General features: G+C 45.9%; 1 protein-coding gene across 1 annotated transcript; it reads left to right on the plus strand.

Moving 5' to 3' along the window:
• Nucleotides 1-6: 6 nt before the first annotated feature.
• On the plus strand, nucleotides 7-7,813 carry tspan7 (tetraspanin 7). The gene is made up of 8 exons (XM_003961605.3): nucleotides 7-164; nucleotides 4,379-4,567; nucleotides 4,677-4,751; nucleotides 4,845-4,940; nucleotides 5,170-5,325; nucleotides 5,438-5,521; nucleotides 5,656-5,741; nucleotides 5,971-7,813. The coding sequence occupies exons 1-7, from the start codon at nucleotides 99-101 to the stop codon at nucleotides 5,722-5,724; spliced, it is 735 nt and encodes a 244-aa protein (XP_003961654.1). The 5' UTR covers nucleotides 7-98; the 3' UTR covers nucleotides 5,725-5,741; nucleotides 5,971-7,813.
• The last annotated feature ends 6,975 nt before the right edge of the window (nucleotides 7,814-14,788 follow it).

Below are 14,788 nucleotides of genomic sequence, written 5' to 3' on the forward strand. Positions count from 1 at the left end.
ACGCTGCCCCCCCCCCCCGCACACACGCTGCTCCCCCCCCGCACAGACGCTTCCTCTCCGCTCTCCGTTAGCACAGCAGCTCTGACGTCCGCCGCACAATGGAAACCAAACCGGTCATCACCTGCCTTAAAACCCTGCTCATCGTCTATTCCTTCGTGTTTTGGGTACGTGTCCCTCAACGGTCGTTGTTTGTGTGTGCGCGTTGTCAACAGTCGCAGTCCGTCGGTGGTTCTTTTTTAACCCCACTGTTTGTGTGTGTGTGTGTGTGCGTGTGTTTTTGCGTGCGCGACGAAGGGGTGGACGGCGACAGCATCACCGAAGGACTCGTGTTGTTGTGGACATATGGAGACGATAAAGGCCTTATTGTAGCCACTTGTGGCGTTTAAGAAGGGAAAATGTGTCGTGACGCTGGTCAAGGTGAACCAAACACATGTTTTGGCTGCTGGGCGTTTTTTGTGTGCGTGTGTGCGCGCGCGCGCGCGTGCCATAGCATCTTGGTTGTTGTCATGTAGCACCCCCGAAGGATGCTCATCTCACTGCGCTGGATTTAACAGAACTATAGTCCCTTCCTGTGGATTTAGGCCCCATTTTAAAACCATTTTCAGACGATAATGGTAGATTTGGTCAACATAGCTTCATTTAAAGTGACCATGCACCTGATAGGCTCCTTACTTTTATATACAATTATATACTAAATACATCAGCTGTTCAGAAGAAATTTGCCTTCAATCTCCTCCATTTTTATCTTCATTGTCTAATATTGCAAAATAAATTGTACTCTGTCCCCTAGATATGTTTTTTAATTACCCCAAATCTGTATGTTACACAGTGTAAGTGCTTCTTCAAATTACTTTGTTGTTTAATGGTGCAAAACTATTTTTAAATATTCTGTCCAAGAGACAGAAAAATACCGGAAGCTTTTTATTCTCAGAAAAGTTGTTTTGAGGCAAATATACAGAGTAAATACAAAACAGGAAAAGAGATACAACATACCTAAGTGACTATTTACACATATACATATGCAATCTGGCTTCTCTGCAGGCCCTGTGGAAATATACTAATGTGTTTGGATCCCTGTGATTGAATTCTGACATCACAATAAGTGATTGGACCTCTACCCATAGGTTTTCCGACTTGATGTAACGCAGCGGTTTTAAAATCGCTAAAGCGACATGGCTCCATTGATTACACAGATTTAGAGCTCACTCTCAGGTATTGACCTGCACTGGATGATGGTCTCAAACTCTGCGAGAAGTGAGATCAAATGGTGCTGCTTCATTATATTCCACAAAATGGAGACAAAATTCTTGAACCATTCATCAACTGCTTAAGGAATTTTACAAAGGCTGGTCTTCAAAATTCCAAGACTCAAATAAAACTGAATATTCAGGTTACGGCAAGATTGCAAAACAGGCCCCACACAAAGAGTCCCCTGTCAGTGTCCCGAGTCCCAGTGCCACAGGATGTCCAATGTCCATTTCCCAAAATGTCAAAGTGATTGTCTGTTGTATGCTTCAGCAGTACACTGGCAGACGGATTTTTGACTGGCTGGATTCTTCACCCACATATTAAAAGGGAAAAGGGGACAGTTTGTCTCAAATCACGTCTTTCCTCTTAATTGTGCTTTTATTGATTTATAAGATTGGTTGTTGCTGCCAGTAGTCTGAGACATGTCTACCTGTGTGTTTAAAAGTCAGAACAACACACTAAATAATGCAGTTCTTCATGTACGGACCCTAAAGTAGCCTTGGGTTGCCACAATGGACACACGTTGGTCTGTACGTCGTCTCTCTCTGATGGGTGTCTTAGGGGACACGGTCTCTTGAAACTCAAATACACATAGAGATTTTTGAGACACTCCCCTTAACCTTAGCCGAGCTGGAAAACAAGCGCCGATTCTTATCGTTGAGATGCATCCTTTCCTACAGAAACGGATACTTCCTGTTTGGGGCTCCCACCAACAACTGCTTAATGAGCCCATATTCTTTTCCCATTTTAAGTTTTTCCTGACCCGGTTCAAGGGTCTAAGGAAAGAGGCTGTCACAACAGCGCCGCTTGTAATGTCCAGATGTTTGTAATTTTGGGCTATAAATAAAATAAACTTGAAACCTGAACTTGATACGTTGGCCTGTTAGGAAAAAAAAAACCTTCTCCCATTGTTTCACTCCACTTTCCAACCTTATCTGACTGAAGCCACAAGGTGGGAACCCAGAAGTGCTCAGCTGTTTAAATCAGCCTTCCAGGAGGCTGTTCCTGCAACATTAGGAGTGCTGTGCCGAGTATCTGGCTGAACTATTATATTTAGTCAGGTCTGGCCAGTGCTGCCTTCTTGTTTATCGGGTTTCAGATATCAGGACTGTGCACCATCGCCGTGGCTCTGTGGCCCTCTCCCAGCCTGAGGGGGAAATTGGGCGGGGGGATCGCCTGGCACAGAGTGGAGGTTTCGGAGCGTCCTCGGCGACAGGCCTCGGATCCTCTGTCGTCAGATTGTCGTGGAAAATCATGTCTTAAGTGCGAAGATCTACAGTATTGGACACACGGAGACGCGGGATGATTAAGTGCGGAGCAGGTGGCAGAGTCTGCATGATGTCCTCGCCAGCATATTTTGTCATCGCACCTTCTGTTTCTGTGTCGGGCAGGGGGAGGAGAGGAGGGGGCCGACCTCTTTTAAAGCCTGTGCTGTAGCCGGGATGGTCGGCCTGGCCTTGAATTTCAAAATGTGTGTGTGGGGGGTGTTTCTTGGCTCCAGAGAGGAGGTGGAGGAGCATTGCTTTAGGATTCAACAGGAGACGTGAAGCAGCAGAGAGGCTTCTGGTCCTTTACGTCACTTTAACCATTCTACCCCCCCCGTTAGGCCCAACCATTTTGGTGTTTGTGATGTTAAGAGACTCTTTAAATCATAGTTTATCCAGGACCAGGTTGACAGATGAAATTAACCAGTTGCTGGAGTGAATGGGGTCTTCACGTTTTGAGAGTGATGAGGTGCTATAGAGCTTAAAGAGATGATTTTATGTTGCTAAGTTCTTCGTGGTTCCACTCTGTCAGTCATCACTCCACTAAGGAGTTGGTTTTTTTTCATCTTGGATCTTGCCGCCCACAAGTCATCAACAAAGCCCACACTTTCTTGCATAACAGAACCCACAGCTACGCATTAAAACCATTAGAAAGGCATGAGAGCAGACACTTCCAGATGAATAAAACCTTTTCTGAAGGGTTCATACGCTTGGAATGTGCTTTATACTTTCTAACATCTGAAAAACATTTTGGTAGATGATTTATTAAAAGAGCTAAATACATGAACAATTTTCTGTAGTAATACTAAGAATCCCAATAATGAGAGAAGAGCAGCCCCACAAGCCCGAGTTCTTGACGTGTCTGTTGTTTTCCTCTAAACTGTCTTATCTCACCTGAACCCACTGACCATGTGAGTCACAGTTTACATGGAAAATAATGCCCACGTTTGGATGAAAATAGGTTTTTCTCTTTAAAATAGGAGCTGTATTCCACATGTGAACAACAGACTTTGAATTCATAGACACATCCAGAAGATTACAGCTATCAAAATACAATCAGTCCCGTCAGTAACCTTTGGCCACTCATTCTGTGCACGTCCTGTCATCGGGCAAAGTGTGAATGTTAATGATTAACCTACAGACAGACGCTCCGGCCTGTAATCTGACAGAGGATATTACAGTCTCGCAGAATCTTGAAACGGAAGAAACAGGAGTCTGAAACGGAAGAAATCCTCCTGCTGCTGATCCATTCGAGAGCTTCCTCTCACCAGGTTTGACCCGTTCTGAGCACACAGAGGCTTTTGTGCGGCCCAGAGGGCCAGTCTGCATCGCGGCGAGCCATCTCCTATCGGAGGGGAGCGGATGAGTTGGCCTTAACAAGAGTCAGGTCATCAGCACGCTCACCCCCCACCCCCCCAGGTCCCCTCCCAGTGCCAGCGAGACATACCCAGCTGAGACACAGGCCGCTTCAGCAGCCTGTACAACGCGCTCTTTTATCCGGATCGCCCATTTGAAATGCTAAGAGGGACGAAGCGAGGAAGCGTCTCGCCTCAGATCAAAAGCGTCTCTGACGCATATCTGCGTGGGTGGGTGTGCGTTTTTTGGTTTGGTTGGTTGGTTGGGGGGGCACTTGGGCATGAGAGCAGGCTGATGCATAAAGCAGTTGCTCACCATCACCTTCTATCGATTTGTGTCTTATTTCTCTCGCCTCTTGTTACCACTTCCTCCCTCTCCCCTTCATCACACCGATAAAACGCATCTATTGTTGCACTGTGTGAGTCGCAGAGATAAACACCACTTCTCCGCTTCTGTTCTGCTAACTACCTTCCCGCTCTTGCGTCTGTCTCTCCACCTCTCATACTTAGATAACAGGAGCCATCCTGCTTGCAGTGGGAGTATGGGGGAAGTTGATGCTGGGCCCATACATCTCCCTGATAGCGGACAACTCCACCAACGCCCCGTATGTCCTCATTGGCACAGGAACCGTCATCATTGTTTTTGGCCTGTTTGGGTGCTTTGCCACCTGCCGAGGAAGCCCATGGATGCTGAAGCTGGTGAGAGGCCGAGGAAAGCCTCGCTGCAGGACGAGGGGCACCTTAATCATGTGATCTATGTCTGTTTGATGTGCGTCGGTGTGCAAATGCATGTCTTGTCTCCCTGCAGTATGCGATGTTTCTCTCGCTCGTCTTCCTCGCTGAGTTAGTGGCTGGTATCTCCGGATTTGTATTTCGTCATGAGGTCAGAACGCACTGCATAATTGAACGCCCTCTGCCCGACGGCAATGCCCTGTAAAAGGATCTTTGCGAAGTGACGTGTGCTTTTGTGCTGCAGATTAAGGGAACCTTTTACAGGACATACAATGACGCTGTCCTCAACTACAACGCTGAGGACGAGGTGAGCCACGCGGTTGATAACCTGCAGCACAGGGTAAGTCTTCTTAATGATGAACCCATCCCCTTATACATCCCATGATAAGATATGAAAGCCTTCTGGTCACTTATGGTGTTGTGCTTTTATTTATTTTTAAATTAGACTTGTTGCTGTTTAGCGGGTGTTGCTGGGAATGGATTGTTTACCTTGATAGAACACTCATTTCTGCCTACATTAAATCATAAAACTGTCTGTCAAAGTAAATGTGATTCTCTTTCAAATCAAGCTGCGTTGCTGTGGAGTGTACAACTACACCAGTTGGTTGGGCAGTGTGTATTACCCATCCAACGGAATTCCCGCCAGCTGCTGCCTGAACTCCTCTGACTGCAACCAAGAAGACCTTCGCAATGCAACTGTGGCCCCGAGCAAGGTCTACCACCAGGTGCGTCAGGCACTTCCCTCGCCCTGCTTTTTCAATCCTTTCCTTCCAGCTGCACCACTGACCACGGCCTCAGCATCGTGCCTGCAAACTAATCTGTGCTCCTCTGGTTTAGGGCTGCTATGAGCTGGTCACTTCCTTCATGGAGACTAACATGGCCATTATTGCAGGAGTCACGTTCGGTATCGCTTTCTCACAGGTAAAAGATGGAGCAAATGCTCGTAAAAGCCACCCGGGTCTCATTCTATGATTTATTTGACATTATTCAATGTGATTGCAAACTCATAATGATGAATAATGGAATAATCCAACGGTATTTTCTGCTCTCATCAGCTGATTGGCATGTTGCTGGCCTGCTGTCTGTCCAGGATCATCACAGCCAATCAGTATGAGATGGTCTAGCTGATGTGATGTGGCAGGTAAGGCACATTTACAGACACATAGTAACAGGCCAACATATAACATGTGAGCATTAAAATGGTTGTTTTACATTTTTAATGGCCATGAGAGATTGTTAATTTTTTCTCACCTTTAGTGAGAGTTTTAGTGTTTTCAGTAACATCTCTCTCAGGTTTAAGTGCTAGTCTTAGAGTGCCTTCTCTCGCTGTCTCTCATACACATTCAATTCTTCCTTGTTTGATTTTTCAGGGAGATGAAGACAAAAAGATACAAAGAGCTTTGACAGACGACAAAGAGTAAATTCCCTCAACAAATATTACATGTCTGATTTGGAATCCCCCCCCCCTCGTCTCTCTGCCTGTTGTCTTCATGTAATATCTAAATGTACCTTATTGTAAAGCACCATTCCTTGATTCGCCGCTGATGCATCGAAACATTCTGTGCCGCGCCGCTGCTCAGCGTAGAAGTTGCTCATTTACACATATTTTGGATCAGTGCAGCCTACTGCTTATAATGTGCAGGTACCAGGAGGCGGTCCAGTTGACATGCATGCAGCGTCATCAGAGACCTTCAGAGGACCACTGCACATCTCTGTACGGTCGCACATTTTACTCAAGCCTGAAAGTAATACTTACGTTTTAGCTTTGCATTTAACTTTGCTATGGCTTACTGTTGCATATTGCTATGGTCGTAATATTTTGTGAACTGAATTTACCAACAACGATATTTTAGGGTTAATATGGAAACAGGAAACAGACAAAGATGACAAAGCAGAATAATGAGAGGGATTATTTTTGCCTGTAGAGGACACAGTTGTTGTTTTTTTAATTAACGTGGCACCATCAGAGTTTTGCCCCAAATCTAAATCAATTTATCGTCCAACAGTGGTCACAAAATTATAAAGCTGCACAGCTGATGTGCTGTAATTAGCATCCTCAGTGTTGTCACTATCACTCCCTGACAGTGCTGATAGTTCCCTCCAAGGCCAGTGCTATGATGTTGACCCCAGTATCATTTAACCCTGATTTAAAACAATTCTGATCATACAGTTCACATAGTTCATTTACTATGAAATTTTAATTGGCGCAAATTAGTTTCACTGTGATAGTTTCCAGTTTAAAATGCTGGTGTGATATTCAGATTTTAGGCTGTAAATTGCATTTAAAGGGAAACGCACCTCTGGCTGTTCTTAACAGCTGCGCTTCAAGTATCAAAATCCTTTATGTCACGGTCTCAAGTGACAGGAAATTTCTGAAAACAGAAAAACAGAAAACATTTACTGTGACAACTTCCACCTGAAGAACTGACTGTGTGTGTGTGTATAAATGCTGTATTGCTGTTTCCCCTGCTGGACATTTGGTCCGGGCCCTAAAAATGTCCAACAATGGCCACAAGAGGGCAGTAAAACGCCAATAATCCTGCTGATCGGGCTCGTATCGTTCTGGTCGAATAGGTTAAAGGACCGACAGATGTAGTAAAAGGCGCTAACAGTGTAGTATTTACAGAAGTAATGTGTAGTGCATAACATCTTATCATGATCATAATCTGTAGATATTTATTAGAAATGTAATTTATATGATGTAATGTTTCTCATTCTACAATTCTAAAACAATGTGCGTCACAGTTTTGATCCAGCACTTTGTGCTGTTAATCTGTATTTGTTTGATAGGAAAATCACACTGAAAAAAATTGTGGCCGGTGTTTTTGTTGACAGTAATGTGAAACTTGTAGCTGTTGAATTTAGCTGTGTAACATTATGGTCTGGTTACGTTTACAGTTTCAGCAAGATGCTTTGTTTTCTCTCTCTCTCTCTCTCTCTCTGGTGTGTATGTGTGTGTCTGATGGAGAGAGTGTGTCGGTCCTTAAATCTTCACCTTTGTTCAGTATTTAGTTGGATTCTTTAGCGAATGTAGGTTTTCCAACACTGAAACTTATTTTCCTTCTCTGACCTATTATTGTCTTGTAAATAATAAATTGTTATACCATCCTGCTTATACATGAGCTCCCTCGGCACTCAAAAAGATTTGCACCCAACTGTCTGCTATCGACTAAGTCACCATCAGTGGTCTTATCAATAAAATATAGAATTAAAGTTTTGCTTTGTTCTGTTTTAATTACAGACATGTTCTAATTTGGTCATTTTGTATTCATTTCAACTGTTGACATCTTGCCTCAAATGCATTTGTATAGATCCATATATGCTGAGAGGTTGTATTTTTATTGCCCCCCCAAATATTAGTGTTTCAGCAAGTAGAAAAACTTAATAAAACGCTCAAGATATACAATTTAAAATGAAATTCTAAAGAAAGTGGGCTGAAACAACATCAGCAGTAGTAGTGGTGGTAAAAATAGTCCATACAAGACAGGGAAAGTACAACCAGTGGGTGTCACCAGTTTCTGCCATTATCATCAGAAACTAATACAGAGAACAAAAAACTAAAATACCGGCCTAGAAAAAACCACAGAGTATCAATCAGTCAGGGACGACTCGTCCTACCCCGTCCTGAATCCAGTATGTTATGACTGAACAACTGCAGTCAGGTAATTCTAAAGAATTCCCAGTAACAATGATGGGAATCTAAAAAAAGTCAAACCATGATAAACAACCAGTCACTGGTGATATGTAAAATGTGCTTTGACTGCTAATGATTTATGTTTTTCGTCACTAAAATAAGAAAACTGCCGTATTTCGTGATGTTATTGAGACTACGCTCTGATTTCACAGCGTGAAATTATTTAGATCCTTCCGCGTCCGCTTGGTGGCGCTTTGGTACCGGCAGAAAACGGAACTATGTGGCGGAAGGGAAACGACGGAACGAGACATCGCGCGAGCGCACGCACACACACGCACGCACACACACACACACACACACACAGGGTTGCGGGGCTTTTTTTTATTTTGACTTTCCTTGACTGGCCCCACAAAGGCGGTCGGAGCCGACGACGTGATTGAAATCGTTAAGCCGGGGACCGCACGTATGCGCACACACGCGCCGCCGTCCTCCGTCCCCTCGCTGTAAAAAGACGGGGGGACGTGGCGTTGAGACGGAAAAGAGAGGCTGTTACTTGGGGAGATCACGCTAACGGGGCTTGATCCAATCTCGTTACGCAAATTACCGGCAAAGCGGCGCGGCAGTGGACCCGCTAATGGAGCGTGCATGCCGCTGGCTTCCGCCTCCCCTCCCCTTCCCTCCCTCCCCCTCCGCCCCCGCCGCCGCCGCCGCCGCCACCGCCGCCGCTGCTTCCACCCCTCCCCCCCCTCCTCCTCCGCTGCTGCCGCCGCCGCCTCACGAATACGTTTAATGGGTGGAGGGAGGGGAGGAGAGGGGGGAGGCATCCACCGGGGAAGCGCTATTACTCACACAAACGCCAGACAAGCCTGCGCGCGGACGCGTTCAGTTGCCATGTCTAAAATTCTATTTCCGGCTCTAACCGGAGCCTAAGCGGCGGGCGGAGAGCGAGAACGGCTGGATTCCGCGCTGCTGGTCGGATTCCGACCGCCAGAAACGCCGCAATTTCCTCGTTGCCGACACGAAAGGAGCGCTTGTGGTTCACAAGGCTCCACTTTAGAAAGAATAATACGCGGATGTGCGCATTTAATGCGCGTCGAATCTGGGTTGGCAGGGGAGACGTTTGAAGAGAATACGTGGGGGGGGGGGGGGGACCTTGAGAATTTGAACTGTTCGCTCAGAATTCAGACTGTTTTTGCGATTTGAGTTCTACGCGTATGAGTAAAATGTCAGTTTGCCATTAAAGGGAGCGCCCACCCATTAATTTCTGTGCATTTTAACACGCAGCAACCATGAAAACTGTCTCCAAGGCAGCAGATGAAAAGGGCTGAGTCCCTGTTACACTGGCCGAGTTGTTTTTTAGTATGAAAATATAGATACGTATCACATGTTTTAAAATACATGTTTTTCTGCTGTGCCACTTACCGTTTGATTTAAAAAAAAATCCTGCTAAATTTGAGTTGTTAGGGTAACCGGCTTGTATAGGTTTCGTTCAGTTAAATGCTGCAAGTTAAAATAGTCAGGCATAATCGGACCCCTGACCCAGGGAGCATCAGGATGCTTTATAAGCCTTCGGGTGCTGAACAATAGTCGGTGTGTGAAGGTAAACCTGTTTCAAACTGATTGTTGTGACATTATTTCAGTTTTTCTTGTTGGAATCTTGAGCTCCAGCTGTGGTTAAAGTTCAATATCTTGAGGGAGGTTATCAGAATAGGTACAATAGCTGCTTAAACATTAAGGCAAAATATTTGCATCAAAAATGTGGATTCTCCTCTCTCTCTTCTCCCCCCATATAATTACATTTTGGGGAAAGTGAATCATTGGAAGGTTTTTTGTTTTTTTTTAAAACTAAGAACATTAAAGCATTATTAATAGCCTGTGCATCCATATTATTTCAGTATCAGCTGTTAAACGTCTTGCTTAAATAAATGGTCATTTTGTTCCTTTGATGTTTCGGTGAAATTTGGAGCTTTGGGATAATAGCACATTGCAAATCCAGTGAACTTGATGCAATCATGGGCCACATCTCCAAAAACACAGAATGACACCATCCTGCTGTGTTGTCATTCATGTGACCACTAACACTGGGAGAGGAAAAACATTGAAACGAGCTGTTTTGCAGTGTTTTGCTCAAATATCTTCCGTTGTTCTGCCAGTCAGGGACCATGTCTGCACTCACATTCCTTCATGATCAGCGCAAGCACGTGAAAGCTGAAACAGCAGCCAGACATTGCAGCCACTGTTGGGACTGAAGGACACTTACATCATATGGAACGGATCCTGACTTTTGTTTGTGCCTAAGGCCCAAACAGCAGTTCAGTGTATCCACCCTTTTTGGAGTCCTTAGAGGGAGTGCTGGAGAGTGCTCCTTCTGGGGGCTCCCTCGTCCTCCTGGGTGACTTCAATGTTCACGTTGGCAATGACAGTGTGACCTGGAGAGTTGTGATTGGGAAGAACGGCCCCCCGATCTGAATCAGAGTGGTGTTTTGTTATTGCACTTCTGTGCTCGTCTCAGATTGTCCATAACAACCACCTTGTTCAGACATAAAGGCGTCCACATGTGCACTTGGCACCAGGACGCCTTAGGCCGCAGATCGATGATCGACTTTGTGGTCGTGTCATCGGATTTGCGGCCGCGTGTTCTGGACACCCGGGTGAAGAGAGGGGCGGAGCTGTCAACTGATCACCACCTGGGGGTGAGTTGGCTCCGATGGTGGGGAAGGATCCCGGACAGACCCGGCCGACCCAAACGTATTGTAAGGGTCTGCTGGGAACGCCCGGCAGAGTCTCCTGTCAGAAGGAGCTTCAACTCACACCTCCAGGAGAGCTTGGACCATGTCCCGGGGGAGGCGAGGGACATTGAGTCTGAGTGGACCATGTTCCGTGCCTCCATTGTTGAGGTGGCTGACCGGTGCTGTGGCCGCAAGGTGGTTGGTGCCTGTTGTGGCGGCAATGCTCCAACCCACTGGTGGACACCAGCGGTGAGGGATGCCGTCAGGCTAAAGAAGGAGTCACATCGGGCCTTACTGGCCTGTGGGACTCCTGAGGCAGCAGATAGGTACCGGCAGGCCAAGCGGAGTGCAGCTACGGCTGTTGCCGAGGCAAAGACCCGGGCATGGGAAGAGTTCGGTGAGGCCATGGAGAACGACTTTCGGACGGCCTCGAAAAGGTTCTGGACCACCATCACCGATTCTGTTCATAATTTTTATGGACAGAATTTCTAGGTGCAGTCATGGTGTTGAGGGGGTCCGGTTTGGTGACCTCAGGAACGAGTCTCTGCTTTTTGCAGATGATGTGGTCCTGTTGGCGTCATCGGCCCGTGACCTCCAACTATCACTGGATCGGTTCGCCACCCCATGTGAAGCGGCTGGGATGAAAATCAGCACCTCAAAATCCGAGGCCATGGTTCTCAACCGGAAAAAGGTGGAGTGCCTCCTCCGGGTCAAGGAGGAGATCCTGCCCCAGTAATGCGGACTCTGCACTGGTCCATAGTGGTGAAGAGAGAGCTGAGCCGAAAGGCGAAGCTCTCGATTTACTGGTCGATCTTCGTTCCTACCCTCACCTATGGTCATGAGCTTTGGGTAATGACCAAAAGAACAAGATCACGGGTACAAGCGGCTGAAATGAGCTTCCTCCGTAGGGTGGCTGGGCTCTCCCTTAGAGAGGGTGAGAAGCTCTGCCATCCGGGAGGAGCTCGGAGTAGAGCCGCTGCTCCTCCGCGTTGAGAGGAGCCAGATGAGGTGGCTTGGGCATCTAGTTAGGATGCCCCCTGGATGCCTCCCTGGTGAGGTGTTCAGGGCATGTCCCTCTGGTAGGAGACCCCCGGGAAGACCCAGGACACGTTGGAGAGACTATGTCTCTCGACTGGCCTGGGAACGCCTGGGGATCCCTCCGGATGAGCTGGAGGAGGTAGCTGGGGAGAGGGAAGTCTGGGCTTCTCTTCTTAGGCTGCTGCCCCCGCGACCTGACCCCAGATAAGCGGTAGAGGATGGATGGATGGATGGATGGATGGATGGATGGATGGATGGATGGATGGATGGATGGATGGATGGATGGATGGATGGATGGATGGATGGATGGATGGATGGATGGATGGATGGATGGATGGATGGATGGGAAATATTAAAGCATTTATCTATTTTTTAATGCTTTAAGAAATGTTCTGAAAGCTCTGTCATCTTTAGCTGCAAGGATATAGCTATATTACATTAACTCAACCACCAATTAATGTTATAAGGTGTGTGTGTGTGTGTGTGTGTGTGTGTGTGTGTGTGTGTGTGTGTGTGTGTGTGTGTGTGTGTGTGTGTGATAAAAAATAGCTGCTCCATCCATCTGTTTGCAGGATGGGATGTTGTCACCACTGTTGTTCTAATTGCTGTTGCAGCTCCTCCTGCAGTGTCCCTGCTGAACAGAGACACCTCTGCCTCACACTTTTTAGTAACGCACAGCTGCGATGACAAGTATGAGAATTTCCACTCAAGCTGCCTGATCTGTGCAACTCCCTGCTGCTCCAGCTCTCTTTTTTCAACCCTCCCTGTTAAATATAAGCTGAAAGCCAGACCCACAATGCAAGGTTAAAGGTTTTAACTGGCTAGGGAAGACATGGAGCAGGGAGACAAGGCTGGAGATAACCAGGGCCTGACACGTGGGGCTGGAGATGACTGAGGCTTGGAACACAGGACTGGGCAGAACAGGGGACAATGGTGAACAAAACCAGAGGAGAAAAGATGGGGCAGGCAATCCAAAAGTGAATTTTCAGGAGCCAAAGAGCTACCACATGTTACCTTGTGCAGGTAAGTCAGGTTGTTGCCTTGACTGAGCTGCAGGTGTGTAAAGGTGGAAGCAGGAGCCAGAAGTAGGTCAGCCCCACCCAGGCTGAGACCAACAGGCAAGGACACAAACTGACACCACACAAGCAGGGAGGGAAACAGGAAATAGAAACCCAAATACAAGCAAATCCTAACACTCCCCCCTGTGTAAAGATGATGACACCACACCGTAATCAGCCAGGGCTCGGCGCCTGACACAACACGCCATCGAGAAAATCCTTTTTTCCCCCCTTCAGCGCTGATTTGTGTTGTGACTGCTGCATTGTTGCAATCGGGGAGCGCTTGCCCTCTGACAAACAGAAGGGTTCTCTCACAGGCGAAAGGGTGGAGGAGGGGCACTGATTGACAGCCCTGTTAGGAATGCAAAACCAGTTCTTATCTGATCTCAGCTCAGCAGTGGCCCTGCCCACCTGCTTATTTCCTTAATGGGATTGCACACAGGTAGATTTGGGATTGTGAGGCTTTAGGTTATGTGGAACATTGACTGGGCTTCATTGTGGAAATTACATAATAAGGTGGTTGACTACTAAAACCCAAATTCACTTGCATTTTAGGCTGTGGTGCACACAGTCTTATATACTAATTTATTAAATCATTGATATAATACAAGTTTATGACAACTGTGTTACAATAACTCCACTATGCTACATTTTATAAGAAAAAACATTACTTTGATATGCACACACAAGTTCATTTTGATTTTTGATTAAGGTCTGTAATTGTTGTAAATATTCAAATTTAAACTTTTGAGTTTCATTAAGGTGACTAGATGTGATATTACAATATGGCTAAATTCTTGTTTTAATAGGTAAATTCCTCTTTAAATCATATCTCTTTGGTTTATCTCCACCACTGCATGAGCTTTTAAAATTAGAAAGATAATTTTCCATTTTAGCTATCATTAGCAATAATCTGACATTGACACTCATTCTGCCTGCAGTAAATAGTTTATCTCGAATTAACACTGATAACACTGACATGATTTCATTTGCATTGCACAATTTTTTTTAAAAACATTTATCATATTAGCGTTTATATACTCAGCTGCCTTTGCTTAATAAAATGATATGCACACACTTCTTCCGCAGAGATAAAGCAAAGAGAGTTGACGGAAGGATGAGGCAGGCCGAGAGCGAAACCAAACCGTCAGGTTGAGCTGTTTATTGCTCTCTTCCCATTCTTGCTAAGCAACAATTTTTAAGTTGTGGTTGAGTAACCAGTATCTATATCAAGAATTGGATGGGTACAGCTTAATTAATGGGCAGTTTCTAACAGTGGCCACACCTTTTGTTTTTGCCATTATTCCCTTTTCTTGTCTCATTATTCCCTTTTCTTCTTTTGCAATGTAAACATATTTAAAATCAGCATATGACCCAGCCAGCCATGCTGCAGAGATCCCAACTTGTTGATAGTCATGCACTAACTATTTTGTTTTTGCATTTGGTGTCTGACTAGCTAAGCAAAGCTCAGATTTCAGAGACAGTACATTCAGTTTGAAAAACTAATGGCGAGCTATTCCTGGCTGGGCGAACCCCTGTTTACCAGCTGCAAAAAGACTGACAGGAACTGGATCTGTAATATGATGCATCAGTAGACAGAGTGGCCGCAATTATAAAGTAAAGCTGTACAGTGTGTTTTAGCAATCCACCCCATTTCATTCATCCAACTGCTTTAAAGAACAAAATGTTGCTACTACGCCTTTTCAGACTCATGAAGTGGCAACAATGG

Source organism: Takifugu rubripes, chromosome 1, assembly GCF_901000725.2.
Source record: "Takifugu rubripes chromosome 1, fTakRub1.2, whole genome shotgun sequence".
Classification (NCBI taxonomy): Eukaryota; Metazoa; Chordata; class Actinopteri; order Tetraodontiformes; family Tetraodontidae; genus Takifugu; species Takifugu rubripes.

Excerpts from the sequence above, each read along its gene's own strand:
- tspan7 (XM_003961605.3), top strand. The coding sequence starts at position 99 with ATGGAAACCAAACCGGTCATCACCTGCCTTAAAACCCTGCTCATCGTC. Across the intron at positions 165-4,378 it reads TCTATTCCTTCGTGTTTTGG|ATAACAGGAGCCATCCTGCT; the intron begins GTACGTGTCCCT and ends TCTCATACTTAG. Across the intron at positions 4,941-5,169 it reads TTGATAACCTGCAGCACAGG|CTGCGTTGCTGTGGAGTGTA; the intron begins GTAAGTCTTCTT and ends TTTCAAATCAAG.